The following is an 18,034-nucleotide window of genomic DNA, read 5'->3' as shown; positions in this document are numbered from 1 at the left end:
CATTAAATAGTAAATATTGTTCTTTGTGTAAAACATTATGCTTGTATTTTTTTATATAAGCATTTTTATGTAACTATGTTTACATTCAACATTTCTCCTAACTTGAGAGCATTCTTGGATTAATATTTCTGTGAAAATGTGGCTCAGGAATGCTTGACAAAGGGATGGCCAAAACAGTAAAATATTGTATTTTTTAAATTTTATTATTATTTTTTTTTAATAATATTAGTTAAGGATAATAAACATCCTACCAGTATTTTATTTTTCAGATGTGCAATGCATTTCTGTTTATTGTTAGCTTACATTTGACTTAAAAAGCCAGCTTCCCAACTTTAGGAACAGTCTTTGCATTGCTAGTGTCACTATGATGCCTTTACATGCTATATAGTCAGACTCGGCACACTAGGTTTTTCCTTTCACTTTCTGTCCATAGGGGGCATATGTCGTGAACTCTGTCTTGTTTTGTTTCCCAGCATTGGCCGTGAGGCCGCACACAGGCTGCCCGTGTCATGCTGGCTGTGTTTTCGGACTCCAAGACCACCGTGTTCATACAATACTCGCATTGTGCCAGGCAGGCAGGGTTATTTTGGTCGCTCGGTTTATGCTGCATCATGTGACGGACGTCTTAGTAGCTGCTGCAGGGGGCAGAGTGAGACGAAGTCAACAAACAAGAAGCACTCTTTATGTGCTTAGGGAGCAGACTAATGCATGACCCGGTCTATCCCTTGACCCTTATCTGGCAGAATCGGCCCTCCCACAATACTGCAGTCAGCGGCATCCCGTTGGTCCTGTAAGCCGGGGCCAGAAGTCGTCAATACTCTAGATAAGGGCCGCTGACACACAGTTGAGAAGCTGGGTCAGGTTAAGCTTGCTTGGCTCTCTTTTCTCTCTGGATCGATAGCTTTCAGGATTCAGCCCTGGTTTCTGAGAGAGCCGTTAATGAGAGTGAAAGCTGCCATCCAGCTCTCAAAAGCCCCGTCTATAATGAAAGCCCTGTTAAAACACATCCAGAGTATTAAAGCGTGGTTCGGGACTGGTGAGCTAACATCATCCCTTTTTAGATGGAGTTGTTTTGTGATGGTTTTGGTTTCCTCCTCCTGTGCAGGTCACGTTCCGCACGAGGATCTATCACTGCAACATCAACAGTCAGGGTGTGATCTGCCTGGACATCCTGAAGGATAACTGGAGCCCAGCTCTGACCATCTCGAAGGTCCTGCTTTCCATCTGCTCTCTGCTGACAGACTGCAATCCAGGTGAGCACAGCAAATCAAGCCTGCTAAAAAGTCCTAAGCATAGCTTTACTAGTAAAATCAGAGGACAATAATTAGATAGGCATTTAAAGTGAGAGTTCATCCAAAAATGAAAATTCTGCCATCATTTACTCACCCTAATGTTGTTCCAAAAATGCACTTTATTCTGTAAAACTCAGTGGGCCTTGTTCACTACAGGAAAGTTATTGGTGAAATATTTGTTAATGAAAATGCAGATTTTCTTACGCATGTTTTCGTGAACACATTGTAATTCACCGATTTTGTTGATTCACCGATTCAACTTTTGTCGAGACCTTACAATTTCACAAATATATCGGTTGACTTTTTTCTCAGAATTGCAAATTATGAGAGACAAATTCTTAACGAGGTTAAGAACAAATTCATGTTTTAGGTTGAATTTTTTTTCATGAGAAACTCATTGGATCTGGTTGTTTGGATTCAACTGACATTCAAAACATCTTATGTGCTCCACAGATTCCAGACAGGTTTGGAATATCACGATTATGAGGGAATGATGACTAATTGTCATTTTTGGGTGAACTATCCCTTTAATTCCGGTCCTTCTATGCAGAACAGGACAAGCTATGAACACTGTAGATTGTATTCTTTATGTCACAGCCACCTGTTGTACCAAAGAGGCTATTGACATCAGAAATCAGTCATTTTCTTGTTTGTCTACAAATGTGACCCTTGATGACAAAACCAGTCTTAAGTGTCAATTTTTCATTTGAAAGCTGAATAAATAAGCCTTCCATTGATGCATGGTTTGTTAGGATCGGACAATATTTGGCTGAGATTTGAATATCTGGAATCTGAGGGTGCAAAAAAAATCAAAATACTGAGAAAATCGCCTTTAAAGTTGTCCAAATGAAGTTCTTAGCAAAGCATATTACTAATCAAAATTTAAACTGATACATTTACGGTAAGAAATGTACAAAATATCTTCATGGAACATGATCTTTACTTAATATCCTAATGATTTTTGACATAAAAGAAAAATTGATAATTTTGACCCATACAATGTATTTTTGGCTATTGCTACAAATATACCCCAGCGACTTAAGACTTGTCTTAAGGTCCAGGGTCACAAATCAGTAATTGCAGAACATGTTTCAGTGTTCATGCTCTAATTTCGTACCTCACCAAATGCTTGATTGCATAACTCCGGTTCACTAAAAGGTCTCAGCCACGACATATCTGAAAGACTACGCCCACCAGATAAAAATAAAATTATTTGATTAGATGATGAGTCTGACCATGTGGATTTTCCCGTTCATTTGCGCTTTTGATACTTTTATTTCGTTGAAGGCCCCAAGGCAGGGGTGTCTGATCCTGCTCCTGGAGAGAGTTCAGCTACAGCCTGCTCCAACACCTACCTGGATGTTTCTATTAATCCTAAAAACCTTGACTAGCTGGTTCAGGTGTGTTAAATTATTCAATTTAAAGGTTAAACTCTGCATGAAGGTGGGCCTCCAGGAGCAGATCTGCACACTTCTGAAGAAACATTGAGACATACAGTATATTCTTTCGACAATATTCATGTTCATCAGATCATATATACACAGTGCCGAATAGAACATTCCATAATCACAAGTTCACAGAAGTTCTATACTAAATAAAGATCCAACAATATGCTCTTAAAGCCAGAGTCCATTGTCTCCATAAAACTGAAATGAAATATTGGATGAAAAGCACATGTCTGATAAATATTAAATTAAAAACTAAAATGAAAGACAAATGAAAATTAGAAATGTTGACTTGGCAAGTGTAAGTTGAAGTACAAAAATTACTAAACTGGAAAAAAATAGAAAGTAAACATGTAAAAAAAAAAAAAAAAAAAAAACTTTAAAATATAAAAAATAATGGCTAATTCAAAATATTATATAATCAATAATATAATCATATTTATGTGAAGCTGAAGTCTGAACTTTAGGCTTCATGTTGCATGCTTCTAGTCAGGTTCATTTTAGCCTCAAACGGGCAAAAGCAGAAAGTGATAGAAAATACATAAGGAAATAAAAATGAATAAAAAATATTTATTTAATTTCATGCCAGCATGGAGTTTACAGTTTCTTAACCTTAAAATCAAAGGAAAATAGAGTAATTGTTGTAAATCAGGGGTGCCCAATCCTGCTTCTGGACGATCAACTGTCCTGCAATGTTCAGCTCCGACTCTAATCAAACACACCTGTCTTTAGTTTTCAAGCGATCCTGAAGACCTTGATTAGTTGCTTCAGGTGTGTTTGATTAGAGTTGAAGCTGATCTTTGCAGGACAGTCGATCTCCAGGAGCAGGATTGGGCACCCCTGTTCTAAATTCAGCAGTGTTCTTTTGAACTAAACTTATTAAAATAATTTTCATTAAATTTAAAAAACAAATATACTCCAAAAGACTTGAAAATGGGAAATGTTGCCTTGGCCATTAACTGAAGTTCAATAAGTTGAAGCACTAAAATTAAAACAAATGAATAAATGATACTAAAATAACACCACCTATACATTTAAAAAAAATGGATTCACTGAATCCAGAAAAGATTGATCACATTTATGTGACATTAAAGCTGAGGACTTCATGCTGCATGTTTCTAGTCAGGTTCATTTTGCATCTTCATTGTTGTGTTGTTTTGTTGCGAGTAAGGAAAAGCAGACCTTTCGGAAGAGGCCTACAGTTTGGAATCCTGTAAAGCCCGTCACGGTGTTTGTCTCGAAAACATCTCTGACATTGTTGTGTCAGCTGAGTCAGCACATGACAGATGCGTCTGTTGAATCCCACATTTACTCTCCACGATGGCTCGCTTCCCACTGCTCTCTCTCTGTGTCCTTCCCAGCGCAGGCCTGTCTGCGTCTTTCAGAATGCTGTGTTCTCGCTGACTCCCGGGTATAAGAATGTCTCACTTTTTTCCTTTCCGTTCTTCTTTTTTTTTTCTTTTCTCCTCTCCGTCTCTCAGCGGATCCTCTGGTGGGAAGCATAGCTACTCAGTACCTGACCAACAGAGCAGAGCATGACAGGATAGCTCGACAGTGGACCAAGAGATACGCCACATAGACGGCGCCCGCCCGCTCGCTCGCCCTCCCATCCACCCCCACACCCGTGCACCACCCCCTTCTTCCCAGCTTCCCTTTGTCCGCCCCTCTTCTCCAGCGCCGCCCCAGTTCCCCATCACCCGCAGGAGTGTAAAGATCCAGGAGAGGCAACTTTACAACGTGCAACAAATCTTTATAGCCTTTACAATACGGACTTCTGTGTATATGTCATACTGATTCTACCCCGTGTTTTTACCCGATACGGACTGGGAGCGCAGACAGGACCCGCCAAGGTGTAAAGGCTGCCGGAGTAGAATTTTGTAGCTGTAGATTTAGTTCTGTTTAAAAGCCTACTTGCAAGTCTTGCTTCTTTGGGATATAAAAAAAAATGTATTTTGTGATGTAATAAGGAAAATGTTCCTAAAGTCAACCAAATATTATGGTGCATTTTAGCCTAATTCATTATCTGTATGAAGTCAAAGAAAACGACAAAAAAAGAAGAAAAAAAAAAGAAAAACAAGCTGTAGATTATTAGAAATGATGTCATTTATATGAGACCCACACTCATTTCCAGTTCTGTGGTACATGCTGTTGTGAATCTGTTATACCTTTGTCAGTTTGTAATGAAGCGATCTCATTGAACGTTTTGTAGCTCAGCTGAAATGAGCAACCACTGTAACATCCCCTCCAACACAATAAAAAAAGAAAACTGTCCCCCGGGTGAGGTGTTTGTGTGTGCTGTTTTCTCAAATGATGTCTGCTGCACTCTCTACGCCTGCATTAAGATCGGATCGGATCACAAATGATGGACTAAATAATACATTGCCATTCAATTTTGATTTCTTTTGAAAGAAATTCAGCAAGGAATGGATGTAATAAATGGGTCAAAAGTAATTTAAAATGCTACAAAAGATTTTAAATAAATGTTCCTATAAATTTTGTATTCATCAAAGAGTCTTGAGGGAAAAGACAAAGTATTATGGTTTCCACAAAATATTTAGTAGTACAATTGTTTTCAACACTAACAGTAATAATAAGAAATGTATTCAAAAACATTAAAATCTCACCAACCCCAAACTTGGAGAAATGTCAAATTTCTTTATTTTAAATACTTTGTTTTTCAAGGGCCTTATTGGGACCATTTTTTTCCCTAATATTTATGAATGGTTTTCATTTTTTTTTTTTATTTCAGCCCATTACAAAACCCACAGCTACATTTGCCTGATTTTTAACAAGGTTACATGAAATAATAGAACACAGCTTGAGCAGGCATTTTTTCCACACTTTTGTGTTCATTCTGGTGTTTTTTATTTATTTATTTTGTTAGTAATTGCATACAAAAATGCAAATATCGTTTTCTGTATCTCATTGAAAAACATTTACAATCATCACAGTTTAAAACAAAAACAATAGTATATACACTTTTTAAAATAGTTTAACACAGTATGACCATTCAAACACTATATTATAAATTATATTAATAAAAAAACAAAAGCACAAATTAATTCTTAAATAGTAAGATGTTGACTGACTAGAAAAATATAAGCTATATAAGAAGAAATAAAATTATCTGTTTACATTTATTTTATTATTTATTTAGTAGTAGCAGTAGTAGTAGTTGTTGTATCTAAAGTTGTATATTTATGAAGACTTCAATATTTTTTAACATATTTGGCTATAGCCTGGAAGTAGGAGAACTGTTGGGCTCAGTTGAAGTCATGCGTTTTAAAAAAATGGCACTGGCAAAATATCTACTGTAACATAATGAAATACTTGCAGTTTACATGTTGCTTTCAAAGCATTTCATCAGAATATATGGCTTTTTTTATTTTTTTAAATGGCCAACGAAGGAGAAACAGGCTTTTTGCCAGCATAATCATGCAGCAAACTAACTTGCATGATTGACACGAGCAGCTGTCAATCAAAAAGTGCCTATTTAAGAACACTTCCTATTGATTTGGGGTCATATTGGGCCACAGCACTGGACTCCCTAACTCCACAAAACACGTGGGTATGACATTCATTAGCACTGTTATGTCATTTTTGGCATCCAAGAGGGGTCACTTGGTCTCCTGTGCACATCTCACATTCATATTGGCTCTGCCTTCTGGATGTTTCTACAGTCAGAGTGAGATGAGATTTTTTAGGGTCGCTCCCAAAAGAACATTTGTCACGGGTCTCTTTTGCTATGATTGAAGTGAGATTCATTCTGACCTGTGTTGATAGTGTCAGATTTACACCCATGAGGGCAGGGGAATGTCAACTGCTGTCTGACCCAACTTGAATGTTTGCAGCCCCCTGGTGGCACCTTTCTTAATCACACTTTGCTGCGAGGGAGACGGAGATCAATCCGGTGTTGTGTAGGGATTGATTATTTTATTGGTTGTCGATTGTCAGTTGCTTATCCGTTTTATGATATGTGATGATGATTTTTCTATTTTTGTGAGTCCCAGTGGAATCTAAAAAATTGCATTAAAAAAAAAAAAAAAATGTATGCATATAGTGATACATCATGGATGGGTTTTTATTTAATTTAAATTAAAATGTTTATTTTATTTTGTTTTAACCAATGCTTATTTTTATTTATTTATTTATTTTTAGCGAGGATCCTGGAAAATGCATCATGGTTACCACATATTGATATTTATAAAATATTAATATTATTATAAAATATTATTTGCCACAAAAATAATAATAATAATACATGAAGAAATAATGTTTTTTGTGTTTTGTTTTGTGTTTTTTGTTTTGTTTTTGTTGAGGACTTGGATGTTGGTACTGATGACTTTTGAAATTGATAATAATGTTTTATTGCAAAGACACAAATTCCAGTTGTTAAAACCTAATGTTTTGCATGAATGTAGTTTATCTGTAAAGCTTTGTGTTAATGAGGGACCTGTTGGAGACAGAACTGGATCTTGGCCACATGAGGGAGACAAACCATAACGTCCCTTCCTCTCGCTGCCTCCTTTGTTTAGGAATGGATTTTATTTGAGATTTTCAGCTATTTGACTTTGATTATTTATTCCTTTGACTGATCCCATCAGGGAGGGGTCTCAATAAATGACCTGCTGCAAGTCGAATGAGAAATAATGCAGTAAGGAAAAGATTAGTCTTCTGTCCATGAGTGATGAGAGGGGTGGAATACTGGATACTGATGAAGCAATCACAGACACAGCCCAGTGTCAGTCAATAATGAGAGGGGACGCTCAGGGCCAAGAGTTCTGTCTGTTGAAGTAAAAATGAGATGTCACACTCACCTCGCTTCATCCCTACAGAAACTACTTGGCCTTGAGGTGTTATGGTTGAGGATTTTCTTACATGATGGTTTCTGTGTGGCATTATTGATGTTTTGTGTGAGATGGTTTGAACATAGATCTATTTTCTGCTCGTGGTGCTCAGATGTGTCCTATAGTTTAATTACGTTTTCCAAAGCAATAACCCACTGGAGGCTGTGCCACACAACTGCCTTGTCACAGACGCTCACAAGTGGCTTATTGATTTTATAAAACAATAGAAATAGAAAGGAGGAGAATAAGACAACATTGTTCAATAATTATAACATTTATTGGCAACCCCTTATAACCGGTATGGTTTATTTAGTTCAAATGAATGCATTAGGCATCATAAATTAAAAATAAACAACCTTATACAGCATTTTTTAAACATCCAAGTTAACGTATAAATATGATTAGTTATTTTATTTGTTTATAATACATTAACTTCATTATTTCATTTGTTAACATTAATGCATTAAAATGAACTAACAATGATCAATATATTTGACACCATTTATTAACTTTAACAAATTAACAATTAATTAACAAATTATCGTGTTTGAGTTCACAGTACATTAATATTAGCAGATATAACTTTAGCAGAGATTAACAATAACCAAGATTAGTAAGTGTTCATTTTTAATTCATATTTTACTTTAACATATTTAATATTAACATTTTGTCATTAAATCGTAGAAGTATTAATAAAAATAATAATTTATTATTATTATTATTATTATTTATTGTCAATATATTGTTGATGCGGTTGTTATTAATGATTCAGTAATAACATTTATTATTATTATTAATAAATCATCATCATCATCATCATCGTCAAAGTAGTTCTTCCACTAATATAGTTCAAAGGCTATGTATCTTTTAGAAATTAACATAAATCAAGATGAATAAATGCTGAAAAAATATTATTAATTTTAGTTCATACTGAATGCATTAACTGTATATATTAAGTTAAATCTTATTTGTTATTCTTATTACTGATAATATTAATTATTATTATTTATTCTTTATTATTACAATGTCATGTATTGTTGATATATTATTATTGAACACTGAATATTTTGTTGTTGTTGTTATATTAGTATTAGTGTATTATGAATAAATTATTTATTATTATTAATATTATTATGATCAGAGTAAGCAGTTCTTCCACTAATATAGTTCATTAGCCAAACAAAAGCTACATAGTGACTTGATACATAAATGTTCAGTCTCATGTGCTTTTATAGTTGTTTCATGGTACTGTATGGTTCATCCAATCAGAACAGACTCTGCTTTATAAGAAGGGTTAACATGCTTTAAGCAGATTTTCTTTATCAGCTATCATTACATTCTCATAAGCAGTGTTCTGCCTATTAACCCCTCTTTGGCCGTGTCGGTTAATACCTGAGAGACAAAGGAAGGGGTGGAGGCGTTGAGTCAGTGAGTTCAAGTGTGTTGTAGCTCCAGCCGCGGCGACCGGGCCGTCGCAGGCCTCTTGTGCGCGGTTACAAGTGGAGAACACAAAGACTTGATTGAGATGAAGTGAGCCGTGGATTAGTATGGGTGCTGCTAAATGCCCTCATCCTGACTGACAATGGAGGCCCTCTGACGGGGTCCCGTCGGCTGAGACGACCCAGCCTCCTCTTTTGTTTTTCAAGGACCTGTGTGTTTGCCGCCTCCAAACCACACAGCGTTCGCACCGCAGACAATTCTTGAGTGCTGTAAGCGTGTCCAAATTAGGCTGGATGTGAGTGAGTGTTAATCAGGTTCGGTTTGTTGGTTTTTCATTAAACACACGGGGGAAAAGCTCAGTGTTATAGAGATATGAAATGTCATTTTCCTAAGACAAATGCAATGTTTGAGGCACAAATCCAGCTGCACAAATTTTTTTTTCTTTTTTCTTTGGCAGTGTTTGTGATTGGTTTTATACATGAACTAATGTTCAAAAGTTTGGAGTCTGTAAGACATCTCATATGCTCAACAAGGCTGCATTTATTTGATTAAAAACACAGTAAAATTGTGAAATATTTATACAATTTAACATAACAATTTTCTATTTAAATATATGTATAAATGTAATTTATTCCTGTGATGCAAAGCTGAATTTTGAGCAGTCATTACTCCAGTTTTCAATGTCACGTGATCCTTCAGAAATAATTCTAATATGCTGTTTCTGTGTTCATTAAACATTATCATTATCAATTTTGAAAACAGTTGTGTTGCTTAATAATTTTGTGGAAACAGGATAGATGTTTTCAGAGTTCTTTGATGAATAGAAAGTTCAAATGAACAGCATTGAAACAATTGAACATTGAAATAATGTAAAAACAAAAACAAAACAAAACATCTGACCCAAAATGTTGAACTGGAATGAAGATCAAAACAATCATAAATTAGAATAATTTGTTTTTATTCTGTATTCCAAATTATAATGCAATGCCATGGTCAACTAGCTGTTGAGTAAACTTAGAACAAGGCTGTTTGTTTGTTTGTTTGTTTGTTTGTTTTAATAATAAATGATAAAACATGTTTTTATGGTGTAATTTATGTATAGAAATATTTATTTCTATAATATATATATATGAAGATATATATATATATATATATATATATATATATATATATATATATATATATATATATATATATATATATATATATGAAGATATGTATACTGTTTAATATATATATATATATATATATATAGCGCCACACACAAACGGTGTAATCTTTTGAATTTTGTGATGGTCAGTTAGGTAACTTTTTAGTTTACGTAATATTGTATTAACACATTAAAAGTTTTGCGTTCCATCACTAATACTCCTCACTCTATTTTTATACTCGGTATTCAAGACACAAGCATCTCAAGCAATTTGAGATGAAATACAATCCCTGTAGACCCCAATTAGGTCTCACCACATTCTTTCATTAACAAGTCTTCTGATTTTAGGCACTGAGAGGTGTGAAACTCTCCCACTCCAACCAGTATGTTCCAGAATCATAATATTTAGATCAGCCGTGTGTTTTGAGACAGCTGACTGCATAGAGGGTGAGGGTTTCTAAAATAATTTTATTAAAACTGCTTAAAATGTTCCTAGAATCTGACTAAACCTCCTTCAGAGGACACCTTCATAAGACAATTGATTCTAAAAAATGTTTAAATTAATAAATTATTAGAAATTATTATGTGTAGTGAAGCATTTAGGTTAGGATAATTGTGAAGTAATTATAAATATGTTTATTTTAAATCATTACTATGTTCCCATGTAGATAGGTTGGTAAATGTTTACATATTTCTGGGTTTGACTTTATGGTGCAACTATACAAAAATATTTTGGACTTGAAATCTGCACCTCTTTTGCAAATTCCTTATATATTTAATATAATGTGTTACTGGCATGATTTTTAAGACCCCTAATGCTTTTGTTCCCATCTTCCCCTGGCCGATAGGGTGAGCTTTAAGTGTAAAGCTGTCGCAGCCAACAGATGGCACTGATTCCACGTGTGTGAGGCTTCTGGCCCACAAATCGGAGAGCCTTTGTCTTCATGATGATGCTCGGATAGCTCGCTAAGTAGCTCCTCGGGGAGGTTATTGTAATGGCAGTTTTAGCAGTCACACACCAACACTAGATGCTTCCACAGATCGCAGCTGCTGCTGGGATTACTGCACTGTTAACCTGTCAACTTTAAGAAGTGTCTGCGATCCCCTTCTCTATCTGCCAGGAAAAAACCCATCAGCGCAACTATTAGAAATGCTCCTTCAGATTCTTGGCAAAATGCTCACTGACAGAGATGTTTATCATAGAAGGTCTCGAATGAAAGAAAAGATTTCAGACATTTTTATTCTAGCAAAGAGCAAATGGGTGAATCTCACAAAACCCATCAAGAATGCTTCTACGTCACATTTCATCCGCACACAATCATTTTAAAAATAAATAACCTATTTTCAAGACTTTTTTGCACAGTGACATTATTTTCATAACCGTTAATTCCTATTATTTTATTAATTTAATTTTATTATTATTTTATTAAATTTTTGTAGCTGTTGAAGATCACATTTTGCACAAAAAATACACACAAAAATAAAATTAAATAAATTGGATAAAATAAACATCCTGTTTTTACGACCTTTTTTGCACTCTGATATTATTTTCATAACAGTAAATCACTTAATTCACAATATGTCATTATATTTTTGTACTAGCTGTTGGGTAAACCGAAAACACAGCTGTTTTTCATAAATATTACAGCATGTTTTATATGACATTATTTTATTCATTTAAATGATTAAATAAATTAAATAAAACATTTGAATACTTTGTTAGCTAAAACATATTGGTATTTTTGTTACCTTTTCCATTTTTCTTTAATTTTTTTATTCATTATCATTATTTACATTTTCATAACAGTAAAAAAGTTAATCCCCACTATAAGATTTTAAAAATGCTATTTTAATAATATAATTAATAAATTAAAGGCATTAATTTTTTTTTTATTTCCTTTTTTTTCCCCCGTAAAAAAAAAAAAGAAAAAAAAGCTGCCTATTAAAAAAAAAAAAGCCAAAATGCAAAAGAAACTGGCTTGTTTGTTTGTCTGTCTGTCTAAAAAATAATTTAACATTTATTTTGTTTTATTCTCTTTTTGGGGAAATATGATCTGGACATGTTCTTAATGTATTGTGATATTTACAATATACAAATACAGATGCATGCAAGAAACGTTTCCATTTCTGTCACCTTCTGTGTGATGGTTATTGTGAGAGTAAACCTCTCTCACTCCACTCACACACAACACACAACTGTCCATCTGCATAACCTTACCAACTATCAGCCATCCTACACTGATCCTCAGGCTTTGAGGAATTTAGGCTCCAAAATGAATCTGTCAGAATGCATCTGTGTTGATAACAAACATCATCTGACACCAAAGTGATTTCTTGTGGTCAGATTCCATTGTTGTCGACTCGAAGCCAGTGCATCTTATTCCTAAAAGAGTATGTTTCAAATTAGTCAGGGCACATTTGTCCAGAATGTCCCAAACATCGGGTCTTTGTGAGAGCTTGCAGAATGGCTCATCTGGGCTTCAAACACACAGATTGCTGGTGGTGAGGAACCAGTCGGCAGACAGTCTCCTAATTATTTTAGCCCCTAATTGGCGTTCAAAACAAGGCAACAACACCGTCTCTCACTCTCTCTTTCTGTCTTTGTCTTACGGTGGGAGTTTCCAAGCCTGTGTGCTCCTGTGCCACCCATCATGAAGTGGAAAAGTCACAGTGTCATACGAGTGAGTCTTCTTTAACTACATGAGCTCACTCTGGATCCTTTCACCTAGTTTATCTAATTTGTAACTTTTGCAATATGCCCTTTTTTATTATGTCCAAATGTGCAATGTTGTCACTTAAAGTGATAGTTCACCAAAAATTAACCACATTTTTTTTCTAAATAGAAATGTTCAAAGTATACATTTCTGTATAGTATTTATTTATATATTTGTATTTTTATATAAAAATATTTTATTGATACAAATTTTCCTGCGTATATAATATGCAGGTTGACCTTTTCTGTCCAGTTACAGTACAATGAATAATGATGCTTTCCAGCTTCAAAAGGACACATTATACGTGTCTGTATATATGTATATGTATATATATATATGTGTGTGTGTGTGTGTGTGTGTGTGTGTGTGTATATATATATATATATATATATATATATATATATATATATATATTAAAATTAAAACAACAACGTTGTATTATATTAACAACTTATAAAAAATCTTATTTTTAATTGTGAATATTGTGAAATATGCAACATTGTATATAATGTATACTTAGAATTTATTTTTATTTTTACTGGCACATTATTTTTGTTTCAAATGAAAATGATTTTATATGAAATAAAATGATTTAATTTATAATTTCATTAATTTCAACTATTTTGATGAAAATACCCTTTACTTGACCAATTATGCAAAATTATTTTTTAACATTACATTACTGCATAAAAATTACATAATTAAAATGAAAGGTCCTTGATTAGCATTGATGGTTTCATGAAGAACCATCCACAAAATGTATTTCTTACTCAAAAGATTCTTTAACATTCTTTAGATTATTAATATGTTCTTTACACTAAAAATATAATGGTTCTTTTAAGAAATGTTCTTTGGGGAGCCCAAAATGTGACTCAAAAAATGTGACTACTAAAGAAAACCGAGGCAAAGAAGCGAGACGAAAAGTAGGGTTTCTCTCACAGGCACTGCGAGTGAGCATTAGAGACCCGTCCTGCAGACCACCGTCATGTGAAAGATTAAGTTACACTTTTTTATGAAGTCCATTTGAATGATCCTGAGTGTATTCTGATGTAGAGCTGGGAGCGTGTGAGTCGAGCTCAGATCACACAGGAATCTCACATCCAGACGGGCGGCAGGAAGAGGAATCGCCTGCATGTCCAAATAAGGACAGAAACGTCTGTGTGCTTCTGCCCTGCCTGCTTTTGTTCTTACAGAAGGGGTTTCCCCCCCTCTATAAATGCTTTTTGTCAAATAAGTCAGCACTATTAGCACACTAAACCACCATGACCCCATCAACCCAAAGAAAGCAGATGGTTTCCATCATAAGGAATGAGACCACTGGGCCATTTTGAGGAAATGTTGTGTTAGTATGACTAACTCTATGCATGATGCAGACCTACAGGGACATAAACAGAAAAGATGCTCCGACCCCTTTATGACCTCACCTCATAAAAGTTGAGAGGAAGTCGACTGCACCCTCAGGTCACCGAGAGACTGGAGCTGGTGTTTTAAATTAGTGCAGTCCGCTCTCAGGTGACTCACGCTGTACTTAATGTTGGATGAGCCACTTGCCCCAGAATAGCTCAGGATTATAAAAATAATCACATGAAGATAAATAAACCCGCAGCCCACAGCTCAGCGCTGAGAGAAGCTCACTATCCTGCCAATTACAGAGAACAGGTTTTCATGGATTACCTCAGCCATGTGCAGGATCCATCAGCACTACCAGCTTTCCAGATGCTGTCAGCCTCCACTCAGTTATGACCAGGTTTTTAAAGGGACAGTTCACCCAAAAATGAAACTGTCGCTATTTACCCTCATGTCATTTCAAACCTGTTTCTATAGAACACAAAAGGAGAAAATTTATGCATTTGACAGGCACTTTTTTCAAAAGTGACACTTCATTCAAGGTATTGAATGTTTTTATTTATATCGTTTATTAAAAAACATTTAATGTTATCCAAAGTTACTGTACTTGCATCGTATGCAAATGCATACATTTATATTATATTATATTAAAAACATTATTTTATTGGTTGATATTTTCTGTCCAGTCACAATGAATGAAGACTGATGCTTTCCAGCTTTAAAAAGGATAAAAAATGCTATTATTTAAGGTTTTACTTCATTTGTTACATTGTTACCCTTATATTTTACATAAAAATAAAGCAACTTAAATGAGATGCAATGTGTACATTATTATATTATATTTAATATTATATATTTATTTTTATACTACACTCTCAGAAATAAAGGTACAAAAGCTGTCACTGGGGCAGTACCTTTTCAAAAGGTACACTTTTGTACCTATTAGGTTCAAATATGTACACTTTAAGTACTGATATGTACCTTTAAGGTACCAAAATGGACCCTTTAGTTACAAACATGTACCTTTTGAAAAGGTACCGCCCCAGTGACAACTTTTGTACCTTTATTTCTGAGAGTGTATTATATTATATTATTAATCCATATTTTGTTACATTATATTATATTATTAAAGCAATATATTAAAACTTGATATATATAAAAATTATTTTCTTTATTTGAAAATATTTACGACTTTATTCTCGTAATTTTGACTTTATTCTCAAAATATTTAGACTTTATTCTCAAATAATTATAAAAATTAAAAAAGGATAAAAATTATAAAAAATAATTTTGTTACATTATATTACAATTATATTTCATATTTAAAAAAAAAAAAAGATGGTCCACAGTATAAAGTCATACAAGTTTGGAATAACTTGAGTAAATGATGACAGTATTTGAATTAAATTTTTGGGTGAACAAATTCTTTACAGCTCAATCATTCTGTGACTATGAGTTGATGACAAAGTGTTTTCTGAATGTTCCTGACACTTTACGCCACGTATCTCTTGAGATCAACTCATATGATTCATTGAGAGTGAATCATGTAGAAAAATGAGACATATCGAGGAGCTCCGAGGAAATACTGGAGACACAACGAATCCATCATATTTTTCCCCTTCTGCTCCCCGGATTGATTTAGCCTAACAGCAGAGCCCCAAATTATTTCAGGAGCAATTAAAAGCAAGCTAATTTTCAGTGAGAAGACATTAAAACTATCAGAGAAAATACAGTCTGACGTCTAACAGAGACTTTTCACTTTCTATCTCAGCAGCCGACTGAATCCAGCAGCGCTGATGACTTTGAGAGAGGAGGACGCGTGTCAGGACGTCTGGAGCCTGGAGTTTCAGCCGCACATTACTTCTGCAGATTGCTAAACTTTATGTGCTTCACGCGGGTCCCCTGGCTACTCTTGCGATAAATGCCATCAGTGGCAGGCTGGCAGCACAGGGTACGAGCCTTAAAGTTAATGCAGATCACTGGGGAGATAAAGCAAAGAACAGCCTGTTTAGTAAACAACAGCATATCACAACAGAAAGACTGTATTCCCAAAGAACATTACGGTGTAATAGAATTAGTGCAATGATGGTTGGAAAAACATTGTCAAGCAGTGGCAGAAATTCACTTTTTTCGTCAGGGGGCAATATATGTTCCTCAGAACTGATTTTAAAAGTTTTTTATTTTTTTTTAAATCTTTTTCCTCGCTTTTTTCTAACAATATAAAAACACTGTGTATCATTTATACAAATCAATACATCAACGTCGATACAAATTCAGTCAAATAATTGAAATTGTTATGAAGGCAAATGTTGTGCAGTGTTGAATTTGTATGAAATTGTTGCAGAAAAATAAATATAATATAAATTGCTATAATTCTAATATTACAAAATTATGTAAGTTAGAACTTTTTCAAAAACTAAACTGTGTGTATATATATATATATATATACACATACATATATATACACATACATATATAGTTAACAATTATTAATTTATAATATATTTTATATTAATTTTTCAGGAGAAACAAATAACAAATATAATAAAAATTAACATAGAACATAGCCTAAATATTATATTATATTTTTAAGCTAGAATGTTTTCAAAAGCTAAACTATTCCCTATATAAATAACTATATATACACACATGCACATATGATTTTTATTATATTATATTTCTGCAAAAAAACAATGCATATTAGTTCCTCTTTCAACAACATTAGTAAACACAGAAAAAAAAAAAAGACTAACAATAACAGGTCAGAGGCACAACCCTGTTACTAAAATAGAATATTATGAAATATTTTTTTTTGCCTTTTTTGCCCCAAACCTTTGTTAATTTCTGACCCTATTCTCAAGGGAATCTACTAAAAATAATACTGACTTGGGTAAGTTTACTGTTATGAAATTTCCTGATATGGCCATAGAAGTCTGTGGTGAGGTTTTTGACCACACTCTTTCCGTAAACTGAGTGATTATTCACATCTGCATTTGCATACATTTGTGAAGTGTTTTTGGCCTAAAAAGCACTAAAATGTAAAAAAAAAAAAAAAATTTGAATGCATTGAGAAAAACAAATCACCGTTCCGCTGTTGTTCTGTTTGATGTTGTCCTCATTAACTCTGTGGATTATAGATGTCATTTAAGGTTAAGCCAAAGGTTAGGCTTGGGCTAATATGCCACAGCTTTAATCTTGACATGCTTAAGAGGGAAGAGCCCTGTAAAACTGCTCTACTACAGCTTTCCTGGACTCTGTAATTGAGCGTGACAGGGAAGCAGCGCTGTGTAACGTCCAGCCTCAAAGACTCGCTCGGAGACATCTGATAAGTCAGGTAGACACTCTACAGAAGCCAGCAAAGAGAGATTTCACAGAAGTGAGAATTTTCAACAGACTGCTCCTTCGTCAAGTTATTTTACCTTGTTTAGTTTGGATGTATTTCAGCAGTGAGGCCTCGGTGCAGGGCTTGACAACTTACTATCTGTTTTGTTAAGGGGTCAAGATTTGGCTGCTTAGCAAGTACAGTATTTTGGGGCCAAATTGAATCTTTTCCCATTGAATGGTGAAATAAAACTTTGGAAGCAAATATAAATATATACAAAGATTTAATTGTATAGTAGCATAAGTTTTGCCAGACTTTTCCCCCTGTCTGGTGTCTTTGACATTAAAGCTAAGGATACTCACTAGTGAATCACCATTCACTAGTCAATCCAACATTAAATTGTATATTATAATATAAGTTACAGAGGTGGCAAGTATTTTCATTTTTTTTTTTTTTAAACTAAATTGAATTAGTTGT

General features: G+C 34.3%; 1 protein-coding gene across 2 annotated transcripts in view; it reads left to right on the top strand.

Annotated features, from left to right (window-relative positions):
* Positions 1 to 16,421, top strand: part of ube2e3 (ubiquitin-conjugating enzyme E2E 3 (UBC4/5 homolog, yeast)) — a 57,199-nt gene extending 40,778 nt beyond the window's left edge. Inside the window, exons 5-6 of one of the 2 annotated variants that reach the window (XM_058786660.1) lie at positions 1,106 to 1,253; positions 16,007 to 16,421. In XM_058786660.1, coding sequence (XP_058642643.1) covers positions 1,106 to 1,253; positions 16,007 to 16,017 — 159 coding nt within the window. In that variant the 3' untranslated portion in view covers positions 16,018 to 16,421. Of the gene's footprint in view, positions 1 to 1,105; positions 1,254 to 4,218; positions 5,008 to 16,006 lie in introns of those variants that run through there. The other variant, XM_058786659.1, reaches the window with a different exon arrangement.
* Positions 16,422 to 18,034: the final 1,613 nt, after the last annotated feature.

This window comes from Onychostoma macrolepis, chromosome 09 (assembly GCF_012432095.1).
Source record: "Onychostoma macrolepis isolate SWU-2019 chromosome 09, ASM1243209v1, whole genome shotgun sequence".
Classification (NCBI taxonomy): domain Eukaryota; kingdom Metazoa; phylum Chordata; class Actinopteri; order Cypriniformes; family Cyprinidae; genus Onychostoma; species Onychostoma macrolepis.
The sequence above is the reverse complement of the archived record's forward strand: the minus strand, read 5'-3'. Positions and strand labels throughout refer to the sequence as shown.